Source organism: Eubalaena glacialis, chromosome 13 (genome assembly GCF_028564815.1).
Source record: "Eubalaena glacialis isolate mEubGla1 chromosome 13, mEubGla1.1.hap2.+ XY, whole genome shotgun sequence".
NCBI lineage: Eukaryota > Metazoa > Chordata > Mammalia > Artiodactyla > Balaenidae > Eubalaena > Eubalaena glacialis.
This window is the reverse complement of record NC_083728.1, coordinates 67,867,056-67,889,930: the sequence shown is the minus strand read 5'-3', so window position 1 is coordinate 67,889,930 and position 22,875 is coordinate 67,867,056. Positions and strand designations below refer to the sequence as shown.

General features: G+C 39.3%; 1 protein-coding gene across 8 annotated transcripts in view; it reads right to left on the bottom strand.

Moving 5' to 3' along the window:
• Positions 1-22,875, bottom strand: part of MRTFB (myocardin related transcription factor B) — a 197,266-nt gene that overhangs the window by 64,731 nt on the left and 109,660 nt on the right. The window contains exon 1 of one of the 8 annotated variants that reach the window (XM_061209930.1): positions 10,242-10,362. The exons of the other annotated variants lie outside the window; for them this stretch is intronic. Coding sequence (XP_061065913.1) covers positions 10,242-10,362 — 121 coding nt within the window. Of the gene's footprint in view, positions 1-10,241; positions 10,363-22,875 lie in introns of those variants that run through there. 8 annotated transcript variants of the gene reach the window in all.

Genomic DNA, 22,875 nt, shown 5'->3' with positions numbered 1-22,875 from the left:
AGATCCCTTGAAGGGGAGGGGATTCAGAGCAAACAAGAACAACCTTGTTAAGAGCCACTTCCTCTATCATGACAGGAAGGCAATGAGGATTGGATACAGCTGCAGATAGGTTTATAGATGTGGTCTGGGATGTCCAGAGAGTTCCCAGATGATGGCTTTTATTTTCTCAGAGAAGGAGGAAGAAAGGTCATCTGTTCAAAGTGAGATGAATGAAGGAAACGTCAGTTTTGAGGCTAGTGAAGGAGGTTTGAAATAATCATTGCAAACTGTGAAGAACAAGTTGAAAAGAGAAACATGGTTATTTTTTCTTGACATGCTCCAACTAATAACGGCAACAGCTTGGGGGAGAGAAGTCAGTTAGGAAACGGCAAGTTACTCACTGGCTGTGAACAATATCATTTTCATCAGAGAAAAAGACCACAAGATACAAAATTAGAACATTTGGCAGTTCTTTCTCAAGCTCATTATATAAAATTTTAGTTAAGAACAGTTGCAGCCCAGCAATTCCACTTCTAGGTGAACTGAAAAGAAGTTAAAACAGGTACTCAAACACACACATGTACACCCATGTTCACGGCGGCACTATTCACAACAGCCAAAAGGTGGGAACAGTCCAAAGGTCATCAACAGATGAATAAACAAATCCTGGTCCATCCATACAGTGGAATATTATTCAGCCATAAAAAGAAATGAAGTACTATATAAGCCACAACATGGATGAATTTGGAAAACATTACGCTAAGTGAAAGAAGCCAGATGGCAAAAGGTCATATATATTATATGATTCCATAGAAGTGAAATATCCAGAATTGGTAAATACACAGAGACAGAGCTCAGATTGGTGGCTACCTGGAACTGGGGGGAAGTCACTGCTTAATGGCTACAGGGTTTTTTCTTGGGCTGATGAAAATGTCTTGGAACTAGATAGAGGTGTACTTGCACAACACTGTGAATACATTAAACGCCCCTGAATCGTTCACTTAAAATGGTTAATTTTATGTTGTGTGAATTTTACCTCAATGGAAAAAACGGAACAGTTGGCAGAGCAATTGACTTTAAGAAACGAATTACTCAATAATCAAATTTCTTATTTCCCACCCGTCGCTAGCTAGCCCCCCTCACCATCATAATTCCATTAACCACCAACGGTGACTTCATCTTTTAAGGATTTGATAACTACAATAACAGCTATATATTATATCATATTCCCTGTCACACCAAATTTTAGGTTTTGTTGGTTTTTTGGGGGCCTCTAATTCCCCTTCTAGGTCTCATCCTTATATTCTAGCACCTTCTACAATGCTCACCATATAGAAGTTTTAATAAACATGTTTTACTTAATTTTGCACGGTATACTTACAAGTATATAACTGAGTTACTATTTTCTAAGGAAAAAGAATTCTAGCCAAATTTAAGAATAAATCACCAAGAGGATTTTGTATGGGCAAGTGATTATCATGGGACAGAACCAACACTTGTCTTGCTTAGTTGTATGAATTTGAGGCTTCAGATATTTCTGAATTGATGTTGGTGGTAGAACAGAAGACAAAATCTATTTATATTGTTTTGAAGGGTAAAAGAAGACTGAAAAAGGGAACACTAAGGGCAAAGGAGTAAAGAAGAGCATGAAAAACTGGTAGACAGTAATTTCTTTTCATCTCCATTTACAGTTAATGTGAAATTTAGGCTGCATTAGAGAAGCGTACAAGCACTTAAGCACTCTCATAGATGATAAAAAGTAGCAACCGAAGATTACAGACTTTGGGTTGTATTTTCAGGGGTCTAATTTGCCAATTATAAAATAAGGTTCTTCTTCAAGTAATTTAAAATAATGAAATGCAAAGAGGCCAAAAATAAAATGGTGGTTTGTCCTATAAGAGCCATGCTATCTGCACTGATTAAGCAAACTCCCGTCAACACTCCTGTCTGAAGCAAAAGCAGAGTTAACACAGTATGCACATAAATCTAAACCTCTGATACTACCGAGCGCAAACAGCATTCTGATCAGGAATTTTTATATTATGATTATTTTCCATTTAGGAAAAGGAGAGACAACATTAAGTTAATTTTTTAAAAACTGCGCAAATCAGTGTTTGAAAGTTAGGCCTTAGGCTACCTAGGAAATACTGCCTTTCATCCAATATCAGAAAGTCTACTGCATCCTTTGAAGTCCACTGGGGTGAGGGGTGTCGGGGAAGAGGTAGGTGATACAAACTGTGGAATTCTAAACCACTGTCCCTTGCTGGTAGGGAGGTCACAGTCAAGAATGCAACATTTACCCTCTATTAGGAATTAAAGAGCAAAAATGAAGTAAAAACTAAAAATGCTAGCAGTCCAGGCTAATGCACTGTAGGTTTCCTGCATTAATCTGCACCATGAGGTCAGGAAGACAATGTTTTCAACACTCAGCCTTGGAAATTTACAGGTACTTTGATAACTCTGTGGTTGGCTGCTGCTTCTGTTTCCATGGAAACAGGCTGCTAAAAATGGGGCATGTTTCTTTAAACTGATCATACCTTCACAAAAATTCCCCTCTCCTTTTTGTCAAAAGTTGGAATGAATTAAGTATGCTTCTCATGGTATGACAACGTGATGTCAAGCCAGGGGACCTGGTACAGAATGGCAGGGACAACGTTAGCCTGTGGCAGACATACAGAAAGATATTATACATACCTATGTGCATCTAAAAAAATCTCACTTGGTTAAAAAGTAGTGGAAATAAATTACACAGTGGAATAAATGGAAGTATAACACAAATAATAGGCATTGCAAAAGTAAAATCATCCACTTAATTGCCTGATCACCAGCAATGTAAAGAGCTTTAAAAAAAACTTGATTTGTTTTTTCAGACAATTAATTTTTAATCTGTAGGACCATGCTGGTTCTATACCTGAATGTCTAGATTTCTTAACCCTCCATGTTTCCAAAAGAAGATAATGTTTATTTTTCTTATTTTGGGGGTAATCAAAAAGTCTACATTTTATTGCTGCATTAGAATTTCAGCGTGCAGCTATAGGCAGAGGTGCTGACAGCTTTTTTTTTTTAAATCTTTATTGGAGTATAATTGCTTTACAGTGTTAAGTTTCTGTTGTACAACAAAGTGAATCAGCTATAAGTATACATATATCCCCATATCCCCTCCCTCTTCTGTCTCCCTCCCACGGTCCCTATCCCACCCCTCTAGGTGGTCACAAAGCACCGAGCTGATCTCCCTGTGCTATGCAGCTGCTTCTTACTAGCTATCTATTTTACATTTGGTAGCGTATATATGTCAATGCCACTCTCTCACTTTGTCCCAGCTTCCCCTTCCCCCCTGTGTCCTCAAGTCTGTTCTCTACGTCTGTGTCTTTATTCCTGCCCTGCCACTAGGTTCATCAGTACCGGTTTTTTTAGATTCCATATATTGCGTTGTGCTGACAGCTTAAAGCTCTTTCCTAATCCCTCTAAATTGGGAAAATGTACGTTGTATAAAAGATTCTGAAATGCCTTAGTGTAAATTCCTAAGGCAGTTTCTCTGAATAAAAAGACAATTAACAATGAAACAGGAAAACAGTGGAATATTATTTACCTCCAGTTTTTCCCAGAATAGTAAGCACATGCTACTCTCTTGAGGTCATTTGATCCTGGCTCAATATCTTGGTTTTTCTTCCCATTTTGTGGATTCAGGAATGGGACATACATACACACACACACACACACACACACGCACACACACAGAGTTGACCCTTGAACAACATGGCTTTGAACTGCACAGGTCCACTTACATGTGGACTTTGTTTTCAATAAATATAGTACCTGTATTTTCATTTTACAGATCTTTAACTAAGCGGGGGGAAAAGTTTGTGTTTGATTAGAGATCACATATGTGGAATCAAAAGAATTAGGGTCTGAGTCCTGATTCTACCCAAACTGTTTTGGTTTCCTGCCCTTGGTTGAGTCATTTGTCAATTCCTTTGTTTCTGAGGCAGAGATAGCAGTACTCGGATTTGTGACTGCGCATGGCGGGGGGTGGTGGGGGGGTGGGAGGCCGGCGCCCTTAACTCCCACGTTGTTCAACGTTATATATGTATACCTACACACACATGTGCCAATTTGCCCACAAAAACATAAGGAGAACAGAGAACTTGTGACACAACTTGTGTGCGATCCTAATGTCAGAGCAACTGTGCCTGATGATGCAGATCAAAGGATGAGTTGCAGTTGTTCGGGCCAATGGGGTGGGGATGTGGTGGGGACGGGTGGGCAGGGAGAGGCCTTCTGGGAGAGAACAGCTGCGGAGGGAGAGAGAAGTGGCGCAGAGGAAGGGCCTCACTTGCTGAAGGCGGCCAGAGTGTGGGCGGAGATCAGCTGGGCAGCTCTATCTCTACTTGAGTCAAGATTCCTGTTGAGATTCTATTTGAGGAAGGGGACCTGGATAAGGGTGGGGCTGTGGTGAAACAGTGCTGTTGAGAAATGAAATATTTTTGGGGTAGAATTGACAGATTCGATAACCAGATTTGGTGACAGGCTATGAGGAGGAGGTCAAGGAAGGTGTCAGGGATCACTCCCATTTTGGGTTCCTGCCGTGAGCTAATGGGGGGAAGGAGGTGCCACTGACCGAAAGACAGGAAACCCTGGAGGAATGTGCTTCATGGGAAGAAGTAAGGGGCCTACTGGAGCCGTCAGGGATGCAGATGACCGTGCAGGCCTGAAGCACAAGAGGGGCGCCTGGCGCTCACAGTTGGTGATCCTCACTCATTTGGACCAGAGCACATAGAGGTTTCTTCTGCTATCTCTTTTATGTGTGTGTGTATTTTAACGTCTATATTATCATTCAGTTTCCCACTTTCCAGGCTGTGAGCTCCTTGAATGCCATTGCTTATAGAGGTTTACAACTTCTAGTGTGATGCTGTGGAGAAGCACTCAAATTTCTGCCAAATAAAATGACTTCCAATAAAAAGTTAAATTATATAATTTCATCTCAAAGGCAGCATATACCCATTTTTAAAAGACACTGAATTACATCTGGGAAAAAGAATCTTCTACTTTTTCCTTCATACCTGTATGTTATTTGAATTTATTTTAAGGACCGTATCTTACACTTCAAATTTATTTTTTAAAAACCCATTAATTTAGCAATACCTCACTTGTACAACACTTTCAATTATGTAGAACACTGGCAGAAAACAAAGAAAGAAGAAATTCCCAAAGAAATAAAAATAGATGTTGCAAAGTTCACGTGCTTTACTTATAGAAGAAGGCTGGGTAGCATTCTCTATTTTAACTGCTTATTTGTCTGCTTCTCCCAGTATGACTCAATAAATTTTAGTTGAATCAACAACAGAATCAGGATTCCACTATTATATTTTGTTTATTTGTTGCTTACTTGGAAGATTAGAAGCAGCAAGTCAGAAAAGGGAAAAGCAGCCGAACGTGGCAGATGACAAAAATCAAATAATAAACAATGATTCTAGTAATCTAGTAATGATCTAGGGATCATTCTGTGCATGGGCAAACGGTTTTATACACCTCAACAATGACTTAAGGCACCAATACATTACATACAATACATTTCAGGTTAGCCATTAATTTATAATTGAATTTTAAATTATATCTGAAGGTAATAGTTCAAACTACATTGTTTAAGAAGGCAGAGAGGGGTATAATATTCTTCAAATACTTATTGCATAATAGTAATGTATCTTTGAGATGCAGGACACTGGGAGTGAGGTATAAAAATCATCCAAACAATGACACTATCTCCAAGAAATATTATGGTCTAATAGTGAAGATAGTACAGACACATACCACAGTAGCAAAAGGTGACATGCCATAAAAAGATGCAGAGCAAGTTACTGGGAGTATATGATAGAGAAGAAATTATTTTTAGCTGATAGGATCAGGTGACTTTCTTTAGGAAATGGCACAGGGATTGGGTTTTAAGAGACTCTGGACCTGCAAAGCTGGGATGAGCAGCTTTCCAAGAGAACGTCCAGCAGTGATGGAAATGGTTCATAATCTGCATGGCTCTATACAGAAGCCACCAACCAGGTGTGGCGTCTGAGTAACTGAAATGTGGAGAATGTGGCTGAGGAGGTAAACTTTTAAAAATTTTACTTCATTTTTAATGATTTTAAACGTAAATCTGAACAGCCATATGAGGCTAATGGACAGTGCAGGTAGAGTATGTAAGAGATAATTTCTGTCACTTAGAAAAGTTTTGGTGCTTTAATAAAGGTATTTATTTAGTCTATTTTCCCTAGGTTGAACTGCTCAGAATATCTCAGACAAATGTGCATTTTTTCCATACATAGATCTCCTATAGCCATGTCCCAGCGCACCACATTAATCCACTCCACTGTCTATGATGCAGTCTGCCACAAACTTTCACATGCTTTATCGCAACTGTTACTACCCAGTCTATGACAGAATTGGGAATGTGGTTCCCCAAAGCAGTAGCTCTTCTCCCCACCAGCCACGGCTGAGCCACACAATAAAAGGAGCCCAGATCCCCGAGTCATTTCTTAGAGGACGGCTGACTAGGATAGCTGCCCAACCCACCTGGGACTATGTTTTGAGCAAGAAATGCGCTTTGATTGGTTAAAACACTGAGTTTGCGGGTTGTTTGTTAGAGCAGGTAGTTTAGTCGAAGTCATTAATACACAAGCCAGTTTTCTTTCTTTGGTGTTTCATTTTCACCATTAGAGAGCTCCGTATATTGAACATCAATTTTTCCTCTTTAAATTGATTTGCTACATTTTGTCTTTGATAACTACGGGATATAACTAGCTGGTAGCACTGGCATTATGATTCATCATCTCAATAACGCTTCATATTAAACTACTTATCTGAATTAAACATCTCAATTTATTTGATTTTTCCCTCAAGTTTCATGATTATTAATTTGTAAGTTTTCAAGTCAGTGATTTGTAATATCCTTTAGTTGTTAGAACCAGAAATTAAATTTAAATCTCATCTGTGATGAGCGCTATTAAAAAACGTTCTAAACCTTTTGTGGATAAGTCAAAAGTTGAGATTCCCTACTGCTGCTTTGACAAAAGAAACTAGTCTAAGGAAAATGTCCTATTTTGAAGTTGATCAGAATTCATGATATTTATTGCTATTTCTCACCTGAAGCAGAAAATAATTAAATTCTCCAACTATATATGTGGGTTGGTATTTATCAAAAAGTTTATATAAGCATTAACAAAACTGTGAGGAGATATGCTTTATTATCCAAAGAATTCTCTGGTATGTGGTGACAACTATTCACAGGCGGTTGACACTTGGAACATTTTCCCCTTAAATTTTCAATAGGTATTACTAAATTCTCTTGTTAAGGTGTCACATAAACTTTGAAACCTATGATTATCTGCTTACAAAACCTGTTTTTCCCCCTAATAATAATTTCAGCTAATTAGCACTGTCAACAATAACAGGAATTCTAAAATGTCCCCAAATAAGCAAGAACTAGAGCAACTACTTGAGAAGCAGAGGAGACCTCCCACCCCTCGCAGCAGACACCATCACAAACGCCAGAGACCCGGCTGTGTTGCTACGATTAGAATGGAATGGACCAAAATCTATCCTTCCTTCATTACCTGAAAACCTGTGATTCAGACACTGCCACAAATGAGTGGAACGCCAAATATTATTCATGTGAAAGAGAGTATTTTAAATTAGTATCCCTTAACACAAGGCATAAACCATAGACATGACTAAATAGTCAGAAATTTGTCTTTTGACAAGACAGCATAGGATCTAATTAGACTCTGGGGCATTTTAGCATTTGAACATTGCTGCCATATCAATAAGCTTTCACAGATGAATAAAACTGACATATGACCCAGGACCTAGCAGCAGAAGCAGCTCAGCAGTGGCCTGTCCCAAGAGTCTGATAAGGTCACCGCTGGTGCTCATCTGCAGGCAGTGACTGTGACACACTGAATTCCAGGAGTTAAACCCTGCAAAGGAACGTAGTCATTTTCAGAGGACGCCAAGGAAAAAAAGTAGCTTTCTGCAAAATTTCTCCTATTTTTTCTGTTCTAATTAAACTCTGGTCTAATCCTCTTTCGGTGTCACTACCTCTGAGGTAACAGATCACCTTTGATATCTCTATTTTTTTTCCCCCCTCAGCCCTATCGCTAGCAAAAAATAGGTAGAAATACAGTCTGTTGAGATAGAAAGCGAAGCCTAGTTCAGTGCAACTGTGGTGAGGTAGATGAATTTTATCATCCAGTCATTTCTGTGGAGTGTTTAAAAATATGAAAGTTCTCTCCCTGTACACCTCTTTATACCGATGAATTTAGATGACAGTAAGATATATAAACACTTCTCTACTTTGTCAATATACACGAGATTTTAAAAATTAAATTTTAAATAGAAGGAAAAAGTAACAAAGGGTTAAAAAAATAAGAAGAGGGATGGCAAACTGGCATGAAACTGGGTATCTCATAAAGACACTATGAAGTAGGTATTGTTTATCTTCATTGTACAAAGGAGGAAATTAAGGCTCAGAGCAGTGAACTTGTCTAGGGTCACAGAGCTAGAAAATGGGATTTGATCCCAAGTATATCTCACTTCAGAGTCCATGCTCTTGCTCTGTGACATTACACTACAGCACATGTATAAATTCAAAGCAGGGTCACAACTGTTCGGGAAAGAATCGATACATTATGTAATCATCTCAAGGCAGTTTTGCCGTTCCTGTTGATAATTCTCCTATCCTGTTTTTATATTTTTAATTCTTGCTCTCTATACAGCTTATCATACTGTTGTTATAACATCTTTTTATTTCTCCAATTGCATTTTCCTCCACTTTTCCCAGTTTTTCAAGTAGCGTAAAAATTGTTAAAAATTTATGATGTTAATAGGAGCTTAACACTAGAACTTGACTTAAATGATACATAGATAATCCCCTTTTTAAGTTAATGATTTAAAAAAATTAAGTTCCCCTCAGTGAGTCTCTAGAACATGCCCTAGAAGCTCTACCGGTGTTGATTTTACGAGAGTCTACAAGATCTGCAGCGCACAAGCGGGGGCGACCCCGCCGTCTGGTTCCTGGCAACAGCTATTGATACTTTGTTGTGTGTCCTTTGTTTCCATCTACATGTTTTTTTCAACCAGTACCCAAAAGAAGTTCAACTCCAATAAGAAAACAACTATCTTTCCTTCTTCTTATTGTTTAAATATGCAACAATCTGTCATCACATTCTCCTTTTCTAAATGTATGAAAAAGAAAAGAAGGAGTATCATTTTGGAAGAAGCTCAAACTGCTGCTTGGGCAGATAACTATATTTACTGTCTGGGTCTCCAGAAGATGAGGAAGAGCCAGTGGAGAGGTGAGGGGGCAGCTGATGGTTACTGTGGGGGGTTTTCCTCCCAAAGAACACTAGAAAATCAAATTTCAAATTAAACAAGCATCGAGAGGGGTGACTTTCATATCTCAAATTCAGAAAAAACTTATTCTCTGAAGATTCTGAATTTCTTACTCCATGGCCCCTGGTCTCCAGCTGCTGTAGTAAAGCACGCTGGGCACTGGTCTTGCCACACTTCAGTGTACCAGGACACAGGACAGCAGTGCCCAGAACTTTGGACATTTTCTTAAATCAGTCAGGGAGGTACCTGCGTGGTGGCCACTAACAATCACTGACTGCATTCTTAAGCTTACTCTTTGCTTTGTTAAAAAACCACAAAACTACGCAATGTGCCTAAAAAACAAAACAAAATGATGGTGCAACATGCATTATAACCAATTAAACCAATCGTTTAAAGATACAATTAAGAAAGAGCTAGCTACCTTCCTGCTTTTAAACAATAAAAACCATAAACATGTTAATTGGAAAAAAAAAATCATTTCCCTGGAACTATGTGTTCCTCAATGTAAAAGAAGCAGGGTTCTGCATAACACTGGAAAGGAAATGGCCTCTCCTAAAGTGGGGTGGGGGGAAGCAAAAAAATTAGAGGACATGAGAAAATCGACAAAACGAACCTGGCAGGATTTCACCGAAATGAGGACTGGCTTCATAAGTCCCCTTACTCTATCAATTACTGCCACCTCCCTGGAGTCCTATCAGTTAGTGAATCTTCAGAAAGAGCTACCAAGAACAGCCTTAAGCTTTCATTTCAAAGAACTGAGAGCGTGTAAGGTACGTGAGTGGACAGAGAGCAGACACACGGCATGGGAAGCAGACACACACGCTCAGCCTGGTGGACGAGAGCATGAATTTGGCAGTTCTGCCCCTGTCCACAGACAGACTGACCTTCCTTGAGACTTTTCTGGTTGCTCCCTTCAAGGCATTCCTTTTCTTTTAGTGGCTCGAAATCGCCAGCAGCTAAAATCTCCGGGAAGCCCTGTTGCTGCTTCTTGGAGCTATCGATCATGGTGAGAGGCTTCTGGAGACAGGCAGCATCAAGCAAGAGAAAAGCTCAATCTGCCAAACAGCAGAGGCCAGCGCTCGGAATCCTCTGGTCCCTGGCTCCTGGGTGCCTCCTCACAATACCCCGATCACCGGGCAATTATGTCTTTAAGCAGCTGAAGGAGCCGTCACCCTTTAGTTGCCAGCTGGACCTGCAAATCGACTCCTGCTGCTGGAAGCCCGAAACTCTCTCCCACGTTGGGAGGCAGAGCCACGGAAGCACGATGATGCTGAAATCCCACCCCTTTTCCCAGCCAGCCCAGCTTCCCCCGCACTGGGGACTTCAATCTGCAGTTTGATGGTCCGCGTCATCTGACAAACACTGACTCAAGCAGTTAAAAATAAATCCTCTAGTTGTTAAAAGAGAAGACTTTGCTGATACCTAAGAAGACAAATTGCTGCCTGTGGTCTCTCTCTGGCTCTCTATAAACACAGCCACAGGCTGTGGAAATACTTTCTATCAGCCAGCCAAGCACATCCATTACTCATTAAGTTCTCCAGCTAAACAAACGGCGGTCTAGGGCACCCGAAGGAAGAGGGTCTTATCTCAGCAGAGGCACCACACTGAATAAACATGTTACTAGCATATCTGGATAAAAACAGAAGCATGTCACCACCACACTGCTTTCGTGGTGTGCTTTTTGCCGTTCCCGGCTCTCCCAGGCACAGCCGGTTCTCTCTGTCACAGGGAATGCCCGTAACTGCAGCTTTCTGCCTTCGCCAATGCAGACCTGGGCGGCAGTTTTCCTTTGTGCCACTAGTCGGCCGAGAGAGTTAACATCGCCATGATTGTGCTAAGGAAGAAAATCTCCTCCCCTGTATTAAAGGCAGACACTGAGAGCTTCTAGTTCATAACAGGTTCCACCAGCAAGCAGCCAAGTTTAATTTCACGTGAGCTATCAACAACGGGCACCGTTTCCCCAGGTCACTGGCTGCCGCCCACTAGGCACAGGGACGCTGCCTGAAGGAAATCTGCAGGTAAGGCAACTCCAGGCAAAGTGGAAATGCCTGCTTTCATACACACCAAACATCTGTCTGTCTATAGCTGTAGCCAAAAGAATCTGATTTGCATGGTTTGAAGTATGCTCCTTTGCAAAGAGGTCCCATAAAACCCACCAGAGGTTGTAAGAGCAGGAGACTGAATCCTCCTCCATGAGAGATCTGCTTTTGCTTCGTTCACTTTTTAAATAATCAACATCTAACAGAGTGCCTGCAATATTAGGGAGTTCTCATCAAATACTTGTTGCATGACTAAGTGAATGAATGAAAGCAGAAGATAATACTCAGAGCTCTTCTTTTGATAATACTCAGAGTTCTAAAGAAGTCCTAGGTCAGTGACCAAGAGTCACTAATTTTTAGATGAACAGCTACGTGTTCTTTAAAGGAAGCACATTTTCTCTTTAAAAGAAAATACACACGTACACTTTGAATGTGCATGTGACATGATCCTTTTGTGGGATAAAGAAAGGCTTACATTTTTACAGCCAGAAAAATCAATATTCTCTTCATCATATAACAGAGATGGGGACTGGGTGAAGATTCTTTCCTTTGTCCCTGGTTCCAAGGCTGGTGTGCACTAAATCTGTGCTGTTCTAGAAAGATAGTTATCTATCCTTCTCCAGCGTCTCTCAAGAATGGGATTACACAACACATGACATGCTTCTTGTCAACTGAAATTCCTTCTGAGGCAATTTAAGTCCATCGTTGGTAGTCTAAACTCCTGCAGGAACAAACTGCGACGACCTTAACACACTTCTCAAAAAATGCCCTCAAATGCTCTGCTACTATTTCTGATCCTAAGGCCTCCATTCTTCTAAATTAACTGTTCCTACACCTTTAAAGGAGTAAGAAAAAAACCCATCATTTTCTGCGGACATTCTTTGGGTCGGTCTGCAGAAAGTTTTGCCAAGTTTATCTCATTTAACCCCTAATAGCCCTTTGTGATCACTATGATTATTTGTACATTCTAGACATTTTACAGACCAAGACCAAAGTCACAGAGCTTGTAAGCAGCAGATCTGGAATTCAACCAACATCTTAGTTCTCCAAAGCCCACATCTTTTTTCTATGGCATTGCAATGCCTGCTGTCTTCTAAAACATGCTCCATTTCCAGGCTTTAGTTTGATCTTGGGACAGGTTTAAGAGCAGAGACCATTACTTTCATTGCCTTCAGGTAATCCTACTCCTGGTGAGGGAGAAGGAAGGCAACATAATCATACTAGAGTGCTTTTATGAAAGCAATTTAACTTTTCCTGAAATAATAACAACAGCAGCCAACTTTGTTTAGTGCTCTAAACAAAGTTGTAGTGCACAGAGTAGTCTAAGTGCTCTTCATATATTATCTCATTTATTCTGTTGACAGACCTGTGAGTTCAATGTTGTTATCCTAATTTACAGATGAGAAAACTGAGGCACAGGAAAATCAAATATTTTGTCAGAGATCACATATCTTATAAGTGGTGGCCAGGATTCCAAACAGGCAGCTTGGTTCCAGAGCCTACATTTTTAATAAGAACAACAGAAACAATAAACCCCAACATTCTCCTTTTCAGGATGTTGTTTATAAAATTGTACCCAATTTTTTGGCCACAAGTTTAGAAACCTGAGTAGATACAGAGCTATACCATCCATTTAAAAATTCTTTATTGGCCATGTGTATGTGTGTGTGTGTTTAGTATGTTAAAAAGTAATACAATTCTCTTTTAAGGATCCTCTGTAGTCTTATTATTTTTGTTTCTGATAAATATAAAAGATCTCAATAAGGAAACACTTTCTGGCTGTAGATTTATATTAAAAGTCTTGCCTCTGTAGTTTTGAAAGGGAATAATAATTTCTCTAGTGGTGAATATGCCTAAAAGAACATTTATTTTGCTATTTTAAAAAATTCTGAAATAATTTCACATTCAAAAAGCCTTTTTCCCCTGAACCATCTGCGAGAAGGCTCTGACACGATACCTCTTTACCCTAAGTGCTCTGGTTTATAATTCCTACAAACAAGGCTATTCTCCCACATAACCGCAATATGACCATCAATATCATGAAATTAACACTGATATATAACTGCCACCTAATCCACAGACTCCATTCAAGTTCCACCAGTTGTCCCGACAACATCCTTTATAGCAGAAGGACCCAAACCAGAATCACATATGGCATCGAGTTTTCAAGTCTCTTTCGTTTTCTTCCATCTTAAACAGTTAGTTCCTCAGTCTTTCTTGATATTTCTTTCTTTGACTTTTGAAGATTACAGGCTGGTTACTCGGTAGAGTTACTCTCAGTTTGAGTTCGTTTGATGTGTCTTCATGATTACATAGCAGTCGTGGCAGGAATATTTTTGGCAGGAATACCACAGAAGCAATGTAATGTGTTCTTTGCATCCCATCAGGTGGTGTACAAATTCAATTTGTCTCATAGTTGATGATGTTATTTTAATTTATTAAAATGGTATTGGCCAGGTTTCTTCACTGCAAAGTTAATTTTTCTCTTTGTAATTAATTATTTCATGGGGCTGAGTTATTTATTACTAGAATGACTCCAAATGATGATTTTGAAAATTCTATCATTCCTTCTACATTTATTAGTGGCACACCCTACTGTAAGAAAAAAATTCTCTTTATTCAGTTTATGTTATCTATTTATATCAGCATGGACTCAGCGACTCCTACTTCTTTCAATGGGTTATAACATGTTCCTATCATTATTTATTTTGATGCTCAAATAATTCCAGATTTGGCCGGTGGGAATCCCTTTGAGCTGGCTTCAGCGTCTTATTGTTCTGAGCACTTTGAGCTTACTTTTTGGCATAAGATGTTCCAGGCTCACCTTTTACTTTTCCTGCTCTGTTGAGAAACCAAGCTAGGTGTGCTCAATGCTATTTGGGTGTCACTGTTCCCAGGCCTTTTCTGTAGTCAGAGGTAGGAAATATGTGTGAGTTTATGTCTCTGTGTGTGTAAACACAAACATATTTACATCTGTCACTATTAAGAGATGTAAATACAGACCTATATTTAAGTATGTACATCTATATTTATATATATTGAAAACCATGAGTTCACCCCAATGCCTCCAATTCCAGTCCAACCCCACAGGGTCATTCTCAGTTTCTTTCTTTTCTATATTTGTAAACTCCTCCTCCTATAGTGAGAATCTTGTCCCATGGTCTCTGCCACCCCACTCATGGATACCCCGTTCACCTCATTACTGTCACTGCTGTGGCCAAACCCAAGGCAGATGTCTGCTCACCCACCGGCTCTGAAGCGTGGCACTGGACTGCTGCCCCCACTCCCACGGGGCAGCTGCCTTGCTCAGCCCCACATAATGTCTCTTGGATTGAATTAGGGCTGGAGGGAGGAAGGAGACCTGCCTTCTCTCCTGGTAGGAGAAGCCCACAGTTATCATGTGAACTGCTTTCCGGTAGGTCTGCCTTTGTTCCTTACTAAATGTGCTACATCATCTTCAGTGGCACTTGGCTCTATTGTCACGAGTGGCATTTAATGTCAAATGATAGGTGATTAAATTCACTTTGGCTATGATAAATATGCTTCCACAGTGTTTGTGTCTATACTCAAAAGAGCTGTTTTAGTATGAAAGAGAGTACCATAAATCAAGTCAATTTTCCCACTACCCCAAGCATAGATATTTGATAAGCGTGAGAAAAACTGTATGGCTTGGAGACTAGGAACAATCCAAGAAAGGCCTCAGGGAATCAGAACAGAAACAAACATGGCTCAAGGGACCTACACAAAAACCTGGCAGAGTCAACATACGTTTACAAAACTGCTGACAAGAAAGACCAGCACTGTGATGATGCTGTGCTTCAATAAGGAAAAACCTGAGGATGTTACCAACTGGGCAATGTTCCGCCAACGTAAAAATATTCAAAAGTAATGAATAAAATAATTAGTAACAGAATGCAAAGAGACTGCTAAATACTAAGTACTGTTTGTACTTCTCCTGCAGCATTCTGGACCTCGGGATTGAGGAAGATGCCCTTTTCTTTTTGCCTTCCACCTCTTGGTGCTTTGGAATAGGTCCTCAGGTGACCATCCACTGAAGAAAATGCCGGCACTTTGGGGCTTCCTTCACACAGTCTGAGCACAGTATTACAACATTTATGGAGTCGTAGTCAGTCAGATTGGACGCATTTAGGGAAAAAAATTTCAGTCCAGGTTACACCTAAATTTTTTTCCTAAGGCTGTCATATTTTCAGTAAAATACATATTTGATCCTTAATTTTCTCCTTTTTAACATTACAAATGCCACTATAAAATATATCTTTAGACAATTACTAAATGGAATGGTAAATTCCAATAATTTCATAATTATTAAGCCCAATTTGATAATACTGATAATTTTAAATATTTTTTGCAAACAAGGACAAGTACAGAGTGCTATCTGTGAAATCAGACAGCATATCTTAAAAGTCCTTCATTTTTACCACTGTTTAAATACATGGATATTGAATAGTACTGCAGATATAAAGAGATTATGGAAATGACTGTTTCATGAGGAGGGATACATTTTTCTAACACTTCTAAGATAAGATTTTGAAAGAATATCAATGATTTGAGCAACTAAGTATTGTAGCATAACTGAACACTACAACAGGGCCAAACAGCCTGATAGTTTCGTTTGTAATCTGTGCTTATCATAATCTTTCATCCTAGAATGCAGCCATGACGGGCACGGAGGCACTTCCCTCCTGTGTTTGCCTTATCCTCCCTGAAGATGTGAACGGCAACCCTGGCAAGGTTTTTCAGGACTGAATTTGGACCATTAACCTCTTTGCTGATTAACCTCTGCTTACATTGAGGGGAGAGAACTTCCTTTGGGGCGGGGCAACCAGTGGGGGAGGCAGAGGACATGTTTCCTAGCTCTTCCTCAGGCGGGTCCTCACGTGACAGTGGCACCACTCAATCGCAGCATTCTGACAGCATCTCAGTTACTGGTGTCCTTTGTCTTCTTCCCCCCACCCCAGATCTTTAGTACGGATAATCAAGAGACGAGAGGATATACTTTATCAGCTTTGAGAAAGTCATCCAAATCCTTTCTCTACTTCTAAGCCTGAGAGTTACTTAAAATGTATAAATACAGACAACTGGCTGGAAGATTTACAACCAAGAGCCTTCCTTAGATTATATTTCTTCAAAGCAGACTTCCTTGAATTCTGAGTTATGGACTATAAGGGAGAATGAAATGACTACAGCTTTGAGGGTTTAGCACAGATGGGAGGAGTGACAAGTTAAGAGGATCGAGTCCTAGCGAAGACTGGAAGGCACATCATCCAGTTACGACCAGTTTGATGCTGAGGTCAGTACCTGTAACAAGGAAACTGACTACCATTGTGTTTCTCGACCTTTTTTACATCATAGCTCCTGACCCTTTTTAATATAATTTTTTAAATCACTTTCCATGAAATTTTAGTATCACAGATTTACTGTATGTATTTATGTACTCTATGTATATCTGTACATTATACATTAAAAAGATTTCTTTGCCTATACCCCAAGAGCCAATTTTCATTCCTGTTGAGAATGCTTAAATTACAAGAGGGAAAGCCAGTATTTCCTATTTTGTTGAGGAAAAAAATAATAAGAATGAACTGTATGTAGGAAACCCTCAATAAGAAAATAACAAATGTTCACCATCTGTGATAATGGTTTTTAGATCACAAGTAAATTTAGCAGGATCTTGAGGATCTTTCTGACCCTCAGCAGCTCTGAGAGAAACACGTATCGATACTTGTTTTGTTAAAAAAGAAAGTGCAGCTCAGCTACGAAATGATGTGTTTTCAAGTCGCTCTGCTGGTGAACACATATCCTTAATCCTGGTTTTCTCACTCCAACATTCTTTTCACCAAAAGCAAAAGCCTGTGGGTTTTTTTTTTCCCGTTTACTAAACTGACATGTGATTTTCAGAGGCATGTATTTAAGAAAAATTGGTAATTTAATTTCAGGGGGATATAAGATCACAGATGGATTTTATGGAGGTTAGAGCCAGGATGGTTTTGTGGAAGGAACACAACTTCAGGGTTAAACATAATTCGGTTGTGAGATCTATGAGGTCTTGGAAAAGTGGCAACATCTTTGTGCCATGGTTGCCTCACCTATAGCAGTGCATTAACGATAACAACAGCAGTAGCTGTTTTCTGTGATTATAAAAATCAGGAAAAAATGCATATAAAATTCCTAGGACAGGCACAACTGGCACTCCCCAAACGGTGGAGTCTGTCGGGGCTCATTTCTGGAATGATCTCCTTTGTCTGTTTCCCCCATGGCTGCTTGTCTGCTAGGCTTGCGGTTTCTCCGGCAAGACATACACACACAGACATAAGTGCAGACCACCACACTAACCACCACACCACACACATTCTGTTTTCCAACCCCACCCTCTGAGGCTGCAGCGGGGTGCAGATAAAGTTCATCATTTTTTGGTTTGGCACTTAACACCTTCTGGTGTCTTTCTACTACTTGAGATTTCATGTATTAGATTAAATTTGAAATTTTTATACTTGCAGAGAACCCTGCTGATACTTTTTCACTTAACTGGAATAATGAAATAGAAAAACCACCCCAGGTGACTAATCACAGCCAAGTAGTCAGCCATGGGCTCTGAGAACTGGGTAGAACAAACCCGAGGACATACTTTCAGGAATCCAAGGATGTTTTCTTGGATGAGTTCTTTGTGGAAAATTTTTAAATTTCGTGTTTTCATTTTGTTAACCTTGAAAAAAGAATCAAGTGTTGCCATATAAGAATGCAAAGTAAAGAGAGCTGGACCTTGTGGTGATGACATATTCAGGCCTAGAGAAGGCAAAGTGATAGCAGCCTGCAGCGGTCTGAACAGAGAAGGGGGTGGGAGAAGCGAGGCACCGTGGCAGGGGGCAGCACAGGCTTGAGCCTAGGCGAGAGCAGTGAGCACCACGGTCAGGTGTCCAGCAGTCACATTTATGCAGAAATGCAGGAGTCACAGGAAATTAACACCGATTTGAATTTCATTAGCTTTGCAGATTTCTGTAAATAACATACAAAAGTGTTCTTGTTTTGTAGTTGTGTAAGTGCTACTAAGCACAAGGAGTTTATACTTCTTTTACAGTTGTACCTAATTCCGCAACATTACACTAATAAACGTTAAGTCATCTCCTAACTGTTCTTAAAGGGTCAGTACATTTCTTAAGTTTGTGAACCGCTGCTTTACCGCGTAACTCAAATGGGGAGAGGGGACCTGTTTACTCTGCTGCTCACCTTCCACAACATTTTCCTGAGGTGAGAATTAAGCATTTGCCTTTGTTTACCTAATCTGACCGGGGATCCTATTTTGCCATCTTGGGAGTCATGACAAAAGGTGGAGATAACACCAAGCATGGCTTGAGAAATTAAGGAGGCAAGAGGACTATGCAATTTCAATATAAAATCATGTCATGCCCTCACCCCTGCTCCAAAATGTTTCCTTTATCTCTTATTGACTCTACTTTGAATTACCTGCGCCACTGTTCCAAAGCATCTCCATTTTCCTCAAGGCCACGCTACATAACCACCCTTATACCTTTCTCAGCAAGTAACTTGGGATACTAAGATTTATGAATATTGAGGTCTTCAGACATAAACTCCACTCCACCTTCCCACTCCCATCCCACCTCCTGTCTTTGAGGAAAAAGCAATCTTTTTTCTTGCAGAGGGGAATCCAGACAGGACTGTAGTTCCCTCCCACCTACTTACAAAATTGTGATCAATGAATGAACCTTCTCCGCGAGGATCCTCGTGCCCACTGAAATTGCACTGGCATCAACTGTCAACCCTAAACACCCACCACTGCACACAGAAACACACGTGCCCTACTTTGGATTCAGGAGCTTCTTGCTTTCTAAACAGCAATTCCTAAATGAGTTTTCCTTCTGCAGTTAAAATACCCTTGATGTTAAGATTATATGTTCTACTCAGGACGAAATCATCTCTAATTTTGTAAGTTAGGCTTTGCTGGGAAAACAAAGATTTTTGTTTGTTTGTTTGCTTGTTTTAAAGGGAAGCAATGGGCTTAGCCTAGACCTCAGGTAGGTCCAGCTCCAGACAATGCACTTAAAAACCGAAGCTGTCTCACTCATCCTCACACTCCCAGTGCCTGGGACACTGCCTGCTCAATTAATGGTGCCGGGATAAATAAAAGAATGTCACTCAACTGACCCACATTCATCCAGGCCTCTCCCTACCAATGTAATTCTGCCCACATTTCTTATCTTGGCATTCAAAGCCACTGATGCTTTGTCTCCCACTTTCCTGAGGAGCGTTATTAACCCCCGACATGTTCCCTATGCTTCAGCTAAATCAAGCTTCTTTTACCTCCTGATACACTCTGAGTTTTCCTTATCTCTGCTCAAGTTTTTTCTTCTGCCTGAAATTCTCTATTTCTGCCCATGGAAACTGTACCCAAGCAAGAACTAGCTCCAGTATCAATCTCTTTCAGAAGCTTTTCAGGTTGTCTCTCAACACCCCCCAAAGAGTCAGATCGAACACTCATGATACCTGTCATGGGAGGACTCAGCCTTCTGTGAATAATAATGAAGATGATGACGACGCTGGTACTAACGTTTATGTGTCACTTACTGTGTACTGAAGTGCTTTATTTATACATGATGCTAAGCACTTCACATATACCCACTCAGTTTACTCTTCTCAATAACTCTATCTACTACTCTCTCTTTTTTATACTGGGGTACTGAGAGGTTAAGTAACTTTCCAGCTACACAGCTTTTAAGGAGTAGAAGATGGATTTGTAACCTAGGCAGTATGGATGCAGACTACTAGCTTTTCTCAGTGGGTTCTGTGAGAGAATTAAGGCCTAATATCCAAAGGTATCCACTGTATAAAATGAATTAACTTCTCTCCTATGTGTCTAGAATGGTACTAGCTATGTCATCCTTGGGATAATTAAGAAAATAGTCACTCTAATCACATGTATAGGGATTAATTTTCTCACAGAACCCTGGTTGAAAAAGAAGTTGTTTTAGCAATTTTTTTTTTCAATTAGAAAAGTAAAAAATATTGCATAGGTCTTAATCCTTGACAATCAAGTGTATTTACGAACAGCAAGTATCTTCATGTAAACAGTTCTGGTTGGAGGACCCAGAGGGCACTCCTCTGGGGGAGGGGATGCTTTTCACTGCTTCACTATGCTTTCTTTCAATGTGTCTGGATGCTCTTCGTATTCCTGATATCCCTTCCTCATCTTAGTAAACCTTACAATCTTCAAAAGCTGCAACTGCATCTCATTCATCTTTGTCTCCTATGAGAGCCATCCCAGTGTTTAAATCATGTTCACATGGTCATGTTTCTCTTTAATTAAGTAAATTCTTACATTCAGTAGTCCAGGCTAGTTGATAAGCACCTTCCTTACAGGAAACTAACAACTAACACTACCTGTTATATTTTTTTGGTTGTATCTGACAGGCATTTAAAAAATCAAGATTACTGAGGTATAAAGACAATGAGATACACCCATTTAAAGTGTATAATTTGGTGAGTTTTGCTGGAGGTATACACCTGTGAAACCATGGTCCCATGTGAGGTACAGAACATTTTCATCATTCCCAAAAGTTTCTTCTTGCCCCTTTGCAGTACATACTTCTGCTACACCCAGCTTCAGGTAATCACTGATCTGCTCTCTATCATTATGGAATAGTTTGCCTTTTCCAGAATTGCAAGTAAGTGAAATCATACAGTATGTAGTCTTTTGTGTTTGAGTTCTTTCACTAAGCATAATGATTCTGAGAGTCATCCATGTTGTTGCATACATCAGTAGTTAGTTCCTTTCTATTACTGAGCAATAATTCATTGTTGTATGGAGAGACCATATTTTGATTATCCATTCACCTGTTGATGGACATTTGGGTACTTTTCAGTTCTGAGCTACTATGAATAATTCTGTCATGAACATTTTTGTATAAATCTTTGTGTATATAATTATACTCCTTTCTTTTGAATAAAGGCTTGGTCATATAGTAGGTATATGCTTAGCTTTTGAAACTATGGTTTCTTCAATAGAACTTTATTGGCAGCTTTATTTGTAATAGCTAGAAACTGCAAATAACCATCCATACATAGGTAAATGAATAAATAAATTTTGGTGTATCCATACAATAGAATACTAATCATCAAAAAAGAATAATAAACAACAATATGGATAAATCTCAAAATAATTAGGCTGAAGGAATGAAGCCAGACAAAAAAAAGAGCACATGATTCCATTTATAAAAAATTCTAGAAAATGCAAACTATAATCTATAGTGACAGAAAGCAAATCAGTGGTTGCTTGGAGACTGTGGTGGAAAGAAGAATGAGATTACAAAGGGGCATGAGGAAATTTTTAAGGGTGATGAAAATGTTCTTGATTATGGTGATATCAAAATTCCTCAAGCTGAATACTTTAAATATGTGCAATTTATTGCATGTCAATTATACTTCAATAAATTTGTTTTTCTTAAGACAATGGCACTTGTGGAAACAGACAAATTCCTTGATGTGATATGATAACTTTGAAACAGTCTCTACTATTTACAAACTTTAATGCAGTAGAAGATTATTTTCCTGGGTGTCTGAACTCTGAAAACAACTGAGCAGCAGAATTGTTCTAAAGAATCTTAAGACAAAAACAAAAAAACAACAACCTATTAAAGTAAGTAAAATAAAATAAAATAAGTCCCATGTGTAATAACTGCATTATTTCTCATGTGCATGCTAGTGGTGTGACCTGGAGCGTTGTGACTGATAGGCCTACATGATTTGGGTGGACTGATGTGTGTTACAGGTGAGGATGGTGAAGGGGTAGTGATCCTGAACATAGAAAACATAAAATTCAAGTGAAAAACATTTTACATGACAAAGGACATCTTTTAATGCTAAAAGCCGGATTCAACAATGAGGCTATAACAGCTGTGACTATGTACAAAACAACATAACTACTGTTATAAAACAAAAAGGACAGGAGATGCAATGTGACATAGACAAAAACACACAAATAACAGGAGACTTTAATCTCCCAAGCTCAGTACAAGACAGATGAAGTAGACAAAAAATAAGTAAGGATACACAAGGCCAAAACAGCATAATCAATAAGGAGATCTTATTGCTATATAGTGAACTTCACACCCTGATGACAGAGAAGACACCTTCTCAAAAAACATGGACTATTCAAAAAACAATCATATATTAGGTCACAAAGAAAACTCCAGTGAATTCCATAAAACAAAAAATATTATAAACAACACTCTGATGTCAATGTAATAACACTAAAAATTATTAATAAAATAAAAAACTAAAAAGTTTTGTCTACCTGGAAATTAATAACATCTTCTATTAACTCACAGAAAAGAGGAAAAATACAAACTGAAAAGAAAGAATTTTTTTAAAAAAGATAGTTTTGGGGGGTATAATCAGAATCTATGGCAAATATTTAAAGCAGTGAGCAGAGAAAAATTCAAATCCA